We start from the raw sequence: 15,750 nt of genomic DNA on the forward strand, positions 1-15,750 counted from the left end.
TACTGGGCAGTAATGTAAACACTGCCTTTGGCTGAAACAGCAGTGTTTGCTTTAAAAAGCCTGCAGGGACATGCCATAGACACCTGAACAACTACATTAAGCTAAAGTTTTTCTGCTGACTATAGTGTCTCTTTAAGTGAAATCATTTTAATTATCATCATTCCTGTTGGACCCACTGAGAATTTTATATTGCTGGCTAAGGGATTTGAGTTTAAGTAAAAATCATGTTCAAGAATGTGTATGTATGATTAGTTTTGAATATTTGCATTCATTTTTAGAATGTCTATTTTTGGAGGTTTTAATTCTTTTTCAGCCTGCATACCCCATGGTGCAGTTATTTTACATGTGCATGCGCACGGAGACTGGGGTTCAGTTGTGTTGGTTATGATTTAAAGCATTATTAAATTTCACTTTATGTTTGCAATATAATATATTAAAATGTGAGAGAAGAGAAAATAGTTCTCACCTGAATAACCTCATTAAGCTGAAGTTGTTCAGGTGACTATAGTGTCCCTTTAAAATGCTCTGTATATTATAGAAGAACCAATTTTGCCTCTGAGAACTCTGTGACATTTGTATATAATTTTTTGCATATATAGAGATTAGGAAGAGGGGAGAAATAATCTCGCCTTGCCACTAGGCTAGACTATTTGATATTCCTTCTTCACTTCCTACAGGTTGTACATGTGAGATTCCCACAAAGACTGTCTGGCAGTGGCAGCTCTTATTGGAAGTGTGCTTGCTCATTCTTAATGTGTACTGTTGGTTATGAGATACACTCCAAATGCAAATGTGGTTCTTAATGATGCATATGAACCTTTAATTTTTTTTAGACTCTATTGTAGCTTTTTTTTGTCATGTTTTGAGGTAGGTTACATTTTAAACTTAAACATTTATTTTTCTGGGGCCATTCATAGTTAAAATACCTGTGGCTGGGCTTTGGCCAACCACAAACGCTGTGTTTCATTGAGGTTGATTGACATTTAATATGTCTCTTCTGTTTCACACGCCGCCAGTAGATAAGTTGATTGAGATACCTACTGTGTTGTACTGTATGCTACTGGATAGCGGTACTGCATTTTTACAACATCAGTCTGGGCAAAGTGCCAGGTTAAATAAAGAAAAAGAAGGCTATATAAACATGATCTCCTTTAGAAGAGCACTGACCTGCTATCTGAATGGGTAGCCATATAGTTTTGTATTGTGTGGAAAGGAAGAGAGCCTTTACTCTTCTGTTCATTGAAAGCATAGACACAGGGCTTTCCAAAGCAGACATTTCCAGATATGCATGCATTTTCCTGTATCACTAGTCACAGCAAACTGCTCAATGTATGCCTTTACTGGGGTGACGTATTGGTTTAGGGAGAATGGTAATAGTGCCACTAGATCTATTTCCTGAAAAGGCAAACTGACAAACATTGGGAAGGATCTCACACTTATTCTGCATCGAATCTTCACTTTTATATTATTTATGTTTCAGTTTTAAAGGGAAACATTCTTTTTTTTTTTATTAAAATTAAAAGTTTACATGTGTTATATCCTCAGTGTGTGTTTTTTGTAATGCATGCAGGTGTGTATATATGTATGTAAATTTATTGTCATTGCAATTTTGAGCTTTTCTTGCATTCTTACCCTTAAAGCGGCACTGTCACTGTCTGGGGACATTCTCATAACTACATCTTTGTGTAATTATGGTATGGCTGGCTGCCTTTATAAGAAGCAGCGTTCATCTCCGTCCCTTCTCCCATTCTAGCTAGTCCACCCCTACATCAGATGGTCGGTGCACACTTACTGCAATGTGTGGATCAGGGCGTTTGCTGTTCCTTAATCTGTAATTGCAGAGCTGATGTTATCCCTCTTAGTTACAAGGTTTAACAGTATAACAGACAGGTAATAGTGTTATTATATGTGATTTGACCGCTTTGTTTCACCCCTAGATTGTGTGGCACCACCTGGGTCTGCGAAAAATGATACATAACCACTAAATATTATTCTATTCATGCATGCGTTTAGGCACAACGTAAATATTGGTTGTCCCATCAACGCAGATACATTGCCAGCTCCAGTGAATGCCTCAACAAATGCCCATGAATTTAGGTTATGTAACATTTGTGAGTGGATCAGAATGAGGATAGGTGTTGATGCATTATTTTATTGTACATCCTGTCATCTGAAATAATGGTTAATTTTCCGGTCAGTGTGGTAGAAATGTCCAGTGCTGCCATTCCTGGATAATAATCCTGCACCCAGCTCATTCTACTGCAATTAGTGAATCCGTGTGAGGCAGCATTATGCTTCAGAGAATTGATCCAAGGGGAAGTAGGAGAGATGCAGGCGGGAGATGGTTGGTTAGAAGGGGATATCAATTTTCTGCAGAGGCGTGGGAAGCTTAGTTTTGCAATGGTGTCGCAAGAAGACCAGGCGATGTGTATAAATTGGCTGAATCACAGAAAGCTGTGATTTGCCATTTACTAAATGGAAAGTGAATCTGTTTTCAAGGGATTGAGTTAGTGAAGCTGAAACTGTTAAATTGGTAAACGTCTTCCTGAACTAAAATTAAATCTTTCATTGAAAAGTCTTATTACGATAAAGAGAGAAAAAACCTCCTTAACGTAGTCTTCAATACATATGCATATTAATCATTTTAGCAGCTGTATGAGAAGGTGTCTATGAGAGCAAATTGTGCTTCATATGACTATTCACTCAGGTACTCAGTATTTTTATGCTTCATGTAACTCCAACAGATTAGACCAATTAAGCATCATTTTTCTCTGCATTCTTGAACTGCTGACTGCTTTCAAGACATTTACTCCTATCAAGGTTAACATCCTTCGTATTTGCTTTAACATGTTCACATATACAAATTAACAGCTGTCATCCATCACCACTCTACCTGCATTTATATTCATAGTTAATTGTCCACTTCTATTTATTCATGAACCATAAGAAATCACAATTCTTCTTCATTTTTATGACATTTACTGCCAGTTTTGTTTGTTCAGTACTTACAATAATACTTTACAGCATGCACATGAGTATTTCTGATTGATTTTGCCGATATTGAGTGTGTCCTGTCCTGTCCTCTCACTCGTATACCTAGCATAGCGTTTGAGATAATGATTTGACTTCTCTAATCTTGCTAGCCTGAGCAATTAGGAAGGCTCATAATATCCTTCCACAATGCTCTTCTAAAACAACAGAACAATGTGTAGAGATCGACTTTTTCAACGGAACTGATACTATTACTATTATTATTATTGAGTGGTTCTACTAACGTGTCCCTTCCAAGAAAACCCCAGAGTTGGTAAGAAAGTGTCAGTGTATTATGTACATAATAATCAACACAGCTGGGTTAAGCCCTTAAGGACACAGCTTCTGAAATAAAAGGGAATCATGACGTAAATATGTGCTTAAGGTGTTAAATCAAATGACGACTTTACCATTTGATAAAGAGGCTGTATTTTTCTGTTCCCCTTTTTTCATTGAAGCAGACTTTGGCACGGTTCTATATTAAAGGTTACAAGAGCAATCTAAAACTTGCTGTCTAACATTTGTGCCCAATAAACTTTTTGGATTTTAAACTTGATTTCTGCTTTTGCATTTGAGAAATAAAGCATGCTCGATTTGTCATGTTAACTGAGTGAATTAAAAAAAATTAAAACAAAAACATAGTAATACGGATAATTATGGATCATAGATGAATATGCACAAATGATGGAAGTTTCCCGTTATCTTTTCTCTGTAGAACCTTTCCCTGTAATAAGATTATTTAGGAGGACCCTTAAAGGGAGTGGTCCACATAATACAAAATACATAGTCTGATCTGATATACCATTCCAAAATTCCCTAAGGCCTGCTGTGTGGAAAATGGCTGAAGCTGTAAACCACTCCTCTTATCAAACCAGGCTTACTTTAACTGCATTCCTGTTGTCAAACTTGAAAGCTTTGGGTAAAACCTGGCAAGTTACCACATGTGCTTAAAGGGACACTTTAGTCGCCAACACACTTTAGCTTAATGAAGCAGTTTTGGTGAATAGATCATGCCACTGCAGTCTTACTGCTCAATTGCCATTTACGAGTTAAATCACTTTGTAACATGTACAGTTTTCCTAATAACACTTCCTGTAAGTGAGATCTAATGTTTTAACATCCTTGAATTCACAGTCTCTTTAATTTAGGATTCCTTATATACGGCACTGTTGATACCCTTTTAGACTATGCAGGAGCCCCCTGTGTGCGATTAAAGTAAAATTTAAATGGGGAAGGGAGGGGGACTCCTAAAGTAAGTTAACATCTGAAAATGAAACTGCTTTTTCATGCAGGCTGGGTAAGTCACAACCAGGTGAGGTGTGGCTAGGCTGCATGAACAGGAACAAATGTGATTTAACTCCAAAATGGCAGATAATTGAGCAGTGAGACATCAAAGGTATTATGTATTAGGGATCGACCGATATTGATTTTTCAGAGTCGATACCGATAACTTACCGATATTCTGTACATTTACCATTTTGAAAAAATAAACTATTTCTACTCAAATCTACGGTTAACTGAACATGTTTATTATTTATTTTTTTGCAAATCTTTTTTTTATTAAGGTAAATGCACAAAATATACATTCAGTCAGAATTGATGTTTTCAAGAATATATATATGTGTGTGTGTGTGGATGCAGTAAGAGTATTTGATTAGTGAATGCAGTGTGTGTGTGTGTTTGTGTAGTGTGTGTATAGTGAATGTGGTGTGTGGTATGTGTAAAGTGAATGCAATGTGTATAGTGAATGCAGAGTGTGTGTAGTCTGTGTATAGTGGATGCAGTGTGTGTGTGTTTGTGTAGGTATGTAATGTGTGTAAAATGGAGAGGGGGGTCATTCTTATTTATAAATCTTTTTAAATATTTAATTTTCATTTTTTTTTAGTCTTCCCTCCCTGCTTCTTACTTGCTTCTTAGTCCTCCCTACCTGCTTCTTACTTGGGAGGGGGAGTATGGCATTCCGTGATGGTCTGGTGGCATGGACTGTGCAATGGGGGCCCGCAGCAAGCTCTTACTTACCATCCCAGCAGCTCCCTTCAGCTCCTCTGTCTAAATATGGCGGCTAGCGCGGAGTGTATGTGCCGCGCGGAGTGTTGCCATGGTAACCCGTGGCAGCACTCTGACAGTCGCAAGATTTAGACAGGGGAGCTGAATGGAGCTGCTGGGAAGGTAAGTAAGAGCTTGCTGCTGGGCCCCCAAGGACCGCCAGGTCGATCGGTCGATCCCCATTATCTATGTACAAAAACTGCATCATTAAGCTAAAGTTGTTTTTAATTACAATGTACTTGAAGGAACACTATAGTGTCTGAAACACAAACATTTATTCCTCACACTATAATGGTAAAACAGTTTAGGTTACTGGCCCCCCTCTCTTTACATTAGACAGGTGATTAAACTCACGTTTGTTTTAAGCACCGTACCAGTCTCGCCACGGCTTGCCCTGCCTCGCCACACCTCCATGGCTGAGATAATCAAATTTAACAATCTCACCCAATCCAATGCTTTCCTATGGGAAAGCATAGGGGGGCTATTGTGCATGCATGGTAAAACTTGCTGTGCCAATCAGCATCTCTTCATAGAGCTGCTTTCTACTAATGCATCTCTATGAAAAGCGTCTGAGTGACTGCCACTAGAGGAGTTCCTATATACCAATGAAAAAGGCTTAGATTACATGGCTTACATTAAGAAGCCTGCAGGGAAAGGCTATAGACACCATAACATCTACTTTAGCTGTAGTTGTTCAGGTAACTATAGTGTCCCTTTAACAAGTATATTGTGTTAGATGTGGGTAGACTGGATTAAGAAATCTGTAACATTTTATTCTTTTCACCTACTGTACACAGTCCTATTGCTTCATTTATATAATGGCGTTCTGTCTTTTTTTAAGTAGTGGATGGCCACTTTGTTTTCAAGTTTTGATCAGACTTTCCTTATCCTTTGTTGTGTTAAATTATCTCTATCTGCTAAATGCCATCCATTGACTTGTATTTAACTTTTGTTATTACAAAAGATAAATGCTCCTTTTAGGCTGGCTACGTGTATGTATATATGTATAGTTGTATAATCCATACAACTAGCAGTACTCATGCTGTGCCTCACTGTATTACTGGTATTATCGGATTTCTGGATGATAAACCCAACTGTCTATCTTCTAAAGGTCACTTCCAGCAATCCATCTGCTTCTACGGTATCTTCTTCAACTGGGGACCTTGACTTATTTACCGATCAAACAGTGAAAACTGAAGATACTCCAAAGAAGCCACTGTCAAAAGACTCAATCTTGTCACTTTATGGTACGACAAATATGCAGCAGCAAAGCAATCCAGGTAATTATATATAAAGAAAATCGGTGGGATAGATCTTTTGAAACCTAGGTGAACAGTAAAATCTATTTATTAATGATGACTAAATGAAGTCTGGGATAATACCTTAAATCTATACAACACCGAGGACATCATGTTATGCAGATCATAAAGACTATAAACCAGACTTTTATATCTCAGTGGAGAAAAATACAGTATTGTGCATATGGATACATAATTTTTTTTTATTTATTTATTTATTTATTTTTTAATTAAAGGAAAAAGACCAGATGAATATTGAATGCTTAAAATGTATCATTGTGTACACACTTGGCAGTGTGGGAGATAAATCTACCATAATGCATTTTTTTTAAATATAAATGATTTTATTACACCAACAACATGAGACATTTTGAGACTTATTCAGTTGAAAAGTGAACTGTAGACAGAGACACAGTAAAATAATCTCATCATTCTGTTTGGGGTTAAGACCTGATCAAAAAAAACAATTCCAATTTTGTCAGTATGGCATGTATAGTAATATCAGTAGTGGTCATGCTTTTTTACATTGTTTAGCATGTCTGCAGTATTCCATTCTTATGTTTCTCATTATTTCAGGAATGTTCATGGGTTCCTCTCCTATGCCATATTCTACACAGCCTGCCACAAATTTTCAGGCTTTCCCTCCAATGGGTGTACCTGTTCCGGTTAGCAGTGGCATGATGGGGAACATGATGGGGCAACCAATGCCAGGCATGGGACAAAATACCGGAATGATGGTTGGCATGGGAATGCCCAATGGCTTTGTGGGAAATGCTCCACCTGGTCTGGGAATCTCTCCTAATATGATGGGACCACAAGCAATGGTTGGAAACATGGCAACACCCCCAAACAAATTTGGCATGCAACAAGGCCAGCAATCTCCTTGGAACCTTTCTCAGGTATACAAAATCTACTCATTTTATGTTCTATACATGGCTTTGCAGTCTAAAGAAGTCCACTGACCTGCATGGAATATTGCAGTGCTCCAACAAATGTAGTATTCACATTTTGTGCATACTGTGGGAAGCTGCATTAATATGTGTGTAGCCAGAGTTAAAAACTTGTAGGAAGGACCTTGCTAATTTGAATAGCTAAACAAAGAGGTTGTTTTCTCTCCTAAAAAGCCAATCACATGTAGGGTTCTATATAATGTATCTGATATGTGAAAGTCAAATTCATGTAAACTATTGTCTATTGACAAGAATGAAGATGTACCTGATGGATGAACTTTTGTTTTCATTATTAGATTTTGAATGCAGCCAAAGCACTAATATCATATTTAAACAGCATTTGCATCATCCTCTGAAAAGAATTCATGCGATATTGCAGATTACGGGTGAAATGTGATAGTCTTGGGTAGCATCACTGTCAGCTTTTTGTTACGAAGACACAAATGTGAAGACTAATTAGCAGTGAGCAGCTGGTGATGGCAAACTTTTTAATTAGTTTTAAATGCTGCCCACATGCAAATGCTCACGCACATTGCTTAAAGCTTTTATCATTCCCAGATTTTTAACTGCCATTATTTCATTCAGGGCTTTATAGCTGCACAAGTGAAAATTACATCTTTAGCTCTTTCTGTTGTTTGCCTTTTAAAGCATTACTTCCATTTTCTTCTGTCTCTCTCACTCTTAGTCTCTCTCCATTTGTCATTCCCACACTTTAATTGTCTCTGTCTTGGATTATGTCCCTCACTGTTTCTCTAATTGTTTCTCTTATGTCTTTGCGTCGGTCTGTCTGTTGGTTTATGTCTGCTTCTGTCTATGCCCAATTCAGACTCTCTTGGTCTTGGATTGTACCAGTCTCTCAGGAAGTGATAATTAACTGGGAATGTATTCCTCTTCAGATCAAATAAACATAATTTACAGTTTGTCAATATCATGATAAATGTTGTTCACAAACATATTGGGTTCAAGGGGTGGCCATCTTATAGTCTATGCAAACACTGAATTATTAAACTTTGCACACACTCTTGATGCCTGATGTAATCAAATTAGCATTACATTCATGGCAAAGTGCTTTCTGGACCAGATTGTTGGCAACATCAGTGGTCCCAAATTAAACATCCCATTTAATGCAACAATTTTCACTTAATCGTATTAACCAGGCTGAATATGACACTTTTTTTTGTGTGTGTGTGTGTTCTTTTTTTACGTTAAATTTACTGGCCATCTAAATGTCTATTTCACTCTTCATTTTCAGTCTAGCAGCTCTTTGGCTGCTAGCCTCACACTTACCCCCTTGTAAGTTGAAGTTCATCCACAGCTAGACAGCAGCAGGTGAAAAGCTCAAATTTTAGAGGATGCCATTTAACACGTGGCTTAGTTAAATTATAGCAATGTTAAAAAAAAGAAAAAACACAAAAATAGATGTGCGTGCTATGTGTCTCTTTGGCTTTCCTCTCCTCCTCTCTGCAGGCAATCCCAGTAGTTAAAGGGACACTCCAAACACCTAAAGCTCTTAAGCTTGCTAAAGAAAGTACTTTATGTGTGAAGAATGTGTCCCTTTCTTTTTTTCATTTCACAAAAATGCAAATTTTAAAATTCACTTTTATAAATTAACCTGGTTCCACCCCCACCACCCCCTCCTGTCAATCAGACAACGGGTCCTGTTACTTCCTGTTTTTTTTTTTTAGCTCCGTAGAGATAAACTTAAGAGGCAGCAATTGCCCAGAGCACCTGCCTTGCAAATAATTATCAATGAGCTGCAGCAAATGAACGTCTGGGCTGGGAAGGAGGGGGCAGTGCTTACAAATGTTGCTTACATACCACCAATGAAATAAGCATATTTAAATCCATGCATGTTTTATTGGGTGTAACTACTAAATAGTGATTGTATTTATATATGGGACAGTGGTATGTCCCTTTAAACTCAGTCTGATTTGTATGTACACTGATTGGCTTCAGTGATGGGGGGCTGGGTTATGATGCAGAACTTCCTTTTCTTTTAAGAAAATTAAAGATATTTCAGGAGGACCAAAGGTACATCTATGGGCCAAAACATCTCAAAAGCACGTCAGTTGTATTGGTGCCTGAAGTGTCCCTTTTCTCTGGTCCAAAAGGAATACTGACATGCCGTTTATTGCTGACATTTATAATATTGAAGGATGCAATGTAATCCTTTATTGAGCAGAAGAATCATGTTCTATCAGATTTTGGTGATTTGAAATAATCCCTGAAGTAATGAAAAATATGACCTATCATATATTAGTCTGTATTTGGATTTGTATTAATATTCATAAATAGTTTTCTGATTGTGAAGCGGCAAATAATATTAAGAGCATCGCCCACAGAAAGGATTAAATATATAAAGATATAAGTGTGTGTGTATTGGTGTTTATATATATATTGTGTGTGTGTGTGTGTGTGTGTGTATGTATATATATATATATATATATATATATATATATATATTGTGTGTGTATATAGATATATACACACTATATAAACACAAGTACACACACTTATATTTTGATAAATGATAAATATATACATATACGTGTTATTGAATTATATAAACAGACATGCCAAGATTTTGAGAGCCATTTATAAAAATGTGTATAATTTGTTTATGTAGTAGAATTCTTCCCACACTGCTATGACATTAAAAGTGCCCTTTATAGATTATTCATTATGATTAAAACTGTAGAGTAGGTATATGGAAGCTGTGAATGCTACCCGTACCTGGACCCTTTCACTCACTCATGCTAGGCAGGGGGTGTTTGTGCTGCGAGCTGGCAGTCATTTTAAATAGTGAGCTATGGAAATATGGGTTGTATGCAATGCATTCAGCAATTATGCTTGGAAAGCTTCTGTTCTGCTGCTGTATTGTGCAGAGGGCACCTACATTAGTCACTTTGTTTGTTGAAGACAGGGGTGCCAAGAAATTCAGAGTTCTTGTCCATTATTATAAAGGTCTGATTAGATTACCATAGTTATTTAAAATTGCAATCTGGAGGTTTTGTTTTATGCTTCCTTGGGGGCAAAACACCTCACTGTAATAAAGGGGAATTATTTGATGGCTTAACAGTGGGGTAATATTATTTTGACAACCACTTTTTGTTCAAGCTTTCAAGAATGTGAATGCAATCAAAATTATTTGCAGAAGGAAAATAATGTGAATTAATGCACTTGCCACTGAGCTGGCCAGTTGGCAGCAGGTTCTAAGAGGAGGGCAATAATTATAAGAGCCCCCAATTATAAGAGCTATGCATGAATAAACGGTTACCTTATTAACTAGACTTTTCATTTTTTTACTTTATAATGCCCTATTTGGTATTGTCGACCTTATGCTGATGACAGATGTAGTTTTTGTATAGATTTAACATTATACAGTGTTCTGGGCTTCCTGAGTCGTGTGTGCCAGGGGTAAAACTAGCCCTGGCATAAAAGTGCAGAAATGCTGTACGTACAAATGATTTGCTCCATGAGCACTTTTAAAAGCGGTCAATAATGTGGAACTTAACATGCCAGGTGCTCCTGGACAGAAAGATTACAGTTGTGTCCCCCAAGATGTAAAATCAAGTACTTACAAACAGGATGACACATTTTGCTGAGATCTTATGACTATTTTGGAAAATATTTGATTGTCCCTTCTTCTGCAAGGGAGTAGGCTGCTTTGCATGCTATCATAACAGGGACTGCTAATGGTCTTCCTTTATATATGATGTTTGATCATGTTGGCTGGTAGGAAGCAATATGGTGTCACATCCTCTTGGCACTGTGAATAAGGAAACAATGCAGGATCACAATTTATGCAACATAACAGAGCAATCAAAGCAAATAGCAGTGTTAGAGGAATAACAGAGACTGGAAAACAGGAAATGATGGCAGTGGAAGAGGAGAAACTTAAATGACACCAAAGACCCTTTACAACATTTGCTCACTCTTCATTGTAACAGCAGGCACATATCCCAGTTGGCTATTACAGACCTAAAGAATAATCTTTCATCGAGAATAGTGATGTATATAAGTAGATAATATACATAGACAAAATTCATAGCAGACTGACCGTTAAGAACTACCTAAAGGGACACTATAGTCACCAAAACAACTACAGCATGTAATTGTTCTGGTGAGTATAATAGCTCCCTTCAGGCATCTTCAGAGAAAAGGCAGTGTTTACATTGCCCCTAGGGACCTCTAAGTGGCTACTCCTCAGATGGCCACTGGAGGGGCTTCCGGCATCATGGCTGCACAGTAGCCGTTCAGCGTCCCCACACTCTGCATGGAGATGCTGAATTTTCCTCATAGACATGCATTAATTCAGTGCATCTCTATGAGGAGGTCCTGATGGCCAAAACGGCATTTGGCCCTGCCCCGTGTCGATTTTACCCAATCCAATGCTTTCGGGAAAGCATTGGATTGGCTAAATATCGGGCATTTCAATTATGTCAAAAAGGGGGCGGAGCCAGCAAAATACGGTGAGTTTTAAACGTTTATAAGGGGGGGTACAAACTACCTAAATGGTGGGTTTAGCACTGTAGGGTCAGGAATACATGTTTGTGTTCCTGACCCTATAGTGATCTTTTAATTGATTTCAAATGCACAAACTCATGCACGCACTCCTTTACTCTTCTGCTGCTTTTAGACCTTAAAATGTAGATCCCCAGCTGCTCCATGTTGCAACCCCCACTTATATCAGGCATCACTTAACCCGTACACTTCCCTCACTCTAACATAGGTTTATCCTAGACTGAACCCTGGACCAGGAAATATCTTGTAAAAGGAAAATGACATGTTGACTGGTAAAACATAAGTTTTAATAAAAATGACATATATGAGTTCTGGAGATATTTGTCTTGTCATTAAGATCCCATTCCTTGATGGCATTATTTTTCCATTATATATAGCTATGTATCCTCCGTTTAATTCTATATGTCCTCATGCTATAGAGTTTATTAATGAGGTTCTGAATTGTATCAAGTTGAAACACAAACCGGGATATCTAGGCAAACTAGCTGAATTCAAACAAATATTTCCGGTTCAGCTATAGTGAAAGTTTGAATATTTTAGATTAACTAGGTGCATATTTTACATCGCTGCCATTCTGACTGTATTGGTGTTCACTGCCTAAGATAAAACATTTTGTACTTTAAATCAAATAAGGTGACATTGCATTGATTACTCTGATGTACACTTACAGTTTTGCAAATCTCTCTCCTGTAAGGGTTGCTCAATCCAGTAGAATGAAGACTTGTCTCGACTCTGCCGACACCAGCTGGGAGGGAGGGCTTGTGTTTACTCTGCTCCAGTGAGCAACACTTGTGGAAGAACCATTTCTTCAAATGTGTAGTCTGATAGCTACGTGCTACCAGCTTCTCAAATCTTGCTATGTAAATGCCGTCTTTGTCTGCACTCTTTTTATTTATTTATTTTTTCAAATATAACCCTTCATCTTTTAGGGTATTATCTGAACATTCTTATTCTTGGAAATGTGTTGTGACATTTGCTTACTGAATTACCAGAACGTGTGTGATCATTCAGTGGAATCTGACATTTTTATTTTCAAATTTTAGGTCACATGCATTCAAAACACCCACACATTACTGCATCGTGGTATTTGAAAGCTAAATTTTGCTACTGCTCATGTTTGTCATGCCTTTTTTATGGAGCACAGACTCTGCTTTCCACCAGGTTTCCTGTTTATAAATATAAGACAAGCACATATGGCACTTGCCTAAAATGAAATGAATTCTATGACTACCTGGGTTTGGTTCCCCGTTGTAATCCTTGTTTAGCATTCAGAGTGATCAGCGAAGATACAAGAATATTTGAGGTTGTGCACATTGTTGCTTATGTAGTCTTGAGGAGTTCATCACTCTGCAAATCAAGAGCAGTAATGTAACTTAAAGAAACCAAACGGTTTCCACGGTATTGTTTATAATAATATTAATTGTGTGCCATTGTGTACTTTATTAAATGTTTATTTTATGATAAGTGTCAAAATATAGAAAAGTAGAGCAGATGCCTTTAAAGTAATTTATAAGCAAAGTAAATATATTCTAAGAAGAACGAAATGTGTATAGTTTCATTTTGCCTGTACACTTTAAATATTTTTTTTTTCTGTCTAATTACTACATTGAACATTATTCATAACCATGTTAACATTTTAAAATTCTAAGAAGAAAATGTATAATCAGGTCAGCTTTAATGCCATGTTATGAGGGAAGCCCTGGTGTTGACAAGTGCAGTAGAATGCCATCTCGGGGTTTTGGAGATATTAATTTAGCACTTGACCTGCTTAGTTTATTAGATGTTAATAAAAATACCATATGTTTAGGATCTATGAGAACCCAGCCAACAAATGCGTGGGTTATTAAACAACTCCAGTATTGGCGGCTAAGTTGGCATCTGGCCAGAGCAGACTTGTCCCTTGACTTTTCTGGCAACTTTTTGTAGAGGACAGTATGGGGAAGAGATTCTTAGAATAAATTCCAAGATATTGGGGATTTACAACTCCAGCCACCAGAAACATCTGACATAGCATACTTCAGCAAGAAGAATTTTACGGCTTCCCAGCAGTTGGCTATTGGCTTTGCGCAAGCAAGGCTGACAATAAAGCCCTTCTGCTAGACATACGGTGAACTATGTGACAGTTCTTTCCAATGTTAGGAAAAACATGGCCTGGGAAAAGACCCTTTCTGTCGATTGCCACGTCAGAGTATCAAAGTTCCCAAGTTTCCTTAAGAAGTCTAGAAGGACCTTTTAATATGTTTCCAAGCAGAGAAAGACAAGCTAGTAATGGCTCCAGTTCAAGTCCTCCTTCCTACACATTTTAGAACCATGTTCTTGCTTTCTTTATGGACTTCTCACAGTACCAGCTTTTTAGAAATCAGGCCATCTGTTACCGATGGGGCCCAAATTTAATGAAAATTAACAACTCCACAAATATTCTGGGAGATGCTACATTTAATACTCCTATATAACCTTTTTAACCAGCCCAGAACCCTCACACAAGATTAGGACACACAACTACTCTTTGACAAAATTTGTCTTTTTACCATGTTGGAGAAACAACAATAAATATAAACTGGGACATTAGTTTGTTTTCTTCCAACCCCCACTTCTCCAATTCAGCCTTATTAAGCCATATTTTGGGGGTTTATCTTTTCTTTAATTGTGACATCTTACAGAAAGCCCTTTTTTTTTTTTTTAATCATGTAATTGCAATGCTATATTTGCTTGATGGTTTATGTGCTTAAAATGTAGTGAGCTATGCTACCTTCCGACGTGATTGTAGTATTTGCACACATACTATAGTAAAAAGCAAATCCTAGGTGGAAAAAACAACTCCACAACTAACCAGAGGGACTAGTTGAATGCCCATCTCTTCATTTTCACCCTATGTACCTGCCAGCCCGTGTTCCCCAATGTACATGCCACCCTTTGTAAAGATTGTCAAGCATAGGAAAAATACATTAGACAAAGTAATCTCTATTTTGTCTTCTGTTTTAAAGAGAAATAGATGAGAAATGGAAAAAAGAACAGATTCTAAAAGTGGAAAAAATAGGAGAAAGGTAAGTTTGAGGTGACAGAGCCACAGAGTAAAGAGTAAAAACATCACTAGTCAAGCCTTGTGTGTGTGAGTGAGGCATGCCTACAGCAAGCCAAACTCGGAGTGCATAGACCACTCTTCAAGGTGGCACCAGCCTATAAATGCCTATGAAAGTGTTTTCATTGTTGAATCATCCGCTATTTGGGCTTGTTGGGGGTAATAGAAGTGAGTTGGAAGTATATTGAATATGTTTTGGGGGATAGAGGGTCAGAAGGGATTTATTTGAGCTATTAGAAGACCTATTCTTGGGCATATTATTATGAGTATTCATTCTAGGAGCAGTGCATAGAATTGAATGATCCATAGCCCAGTATTTTACTTCATACCACAGGCATACCTACCTGTTACTCTTCATTCCACTGTTTACAGGATACAGTAAAATATATGGACCTCGTGAAAGAGTCATTGTTATTTATATTCCCTTTATATAACTTATTATCGACTACTACAAATGCTTTGAAAATTCTTTATTGTATGAAATGTTAAAGCCCTTGTAAGTGCTACCATGTTTTTTCTCCTTATCTTTACACTAAAATTTAATTTTCAGACAAGAAAAAAAGCTGGCCTTTGTGTGCTAAATTGAACTGTTTCCGTTCAGATTATGTGCACATTAACAGTCGTAAGTCACATTTGGCACTTTCTATCACATAGAGATGAAATTGCCATTAACCTTCTGATCATAAAGAGAAATGCACTGTAATTCCGGCCAACAAGAATAGCATGTTTCAAATTGCCCATTTGTGGCGGTTATCTTCCTCATATGGAATTGCTTATTTGCAGGAATGATGGTTCTGTTTATTCAAGAGAAAGCCCTGGAAAT

At 37.4% G+C, this 15,750-nt stretch overlaps 1 protein-coding gene across 2 annotated transcripts in view; it reads left to right on the forward strand.

Moving 5' to 3' along the window:
• Positions 1-15,750, forward strand: part of SMAP1 (small ArfGAP 1) — a 319,946-nt gene that overhangs the window by 294,602 nt on the left and 9,594 nt on the right. For both annotated transcript variants that reach the window (XM_063442978.1, XM_063442979.1), the window contains 2 exons: positions 6,188-6,356; positions 6,951-7,273. In XM_063442978.1, coding sequence (XP_063299048.1) covers positions 6,188-6,356; positions 6,951-7,273 — 492 coding nt within the window. The remainder of the gene's footprint in view (positions 1-6,187; positions 6,357-6,950; positions 7,274-15,750) is intronic.

The sequence above is a fragment of the Pelobates fuscus genome, chromosome 2, assembly GCF_036172605.1.
Source record: "Pelobates fuscus isolate aPelFus1 chromosome 2, aPelFus1.pri, whole genome shotgun sequence".
Lineage (NCBI taxonomy): Eukaryota > Metazoa > Chordata > Amphibia > Anura > Pelobatidae > Pelobates > Pelobates fuscus.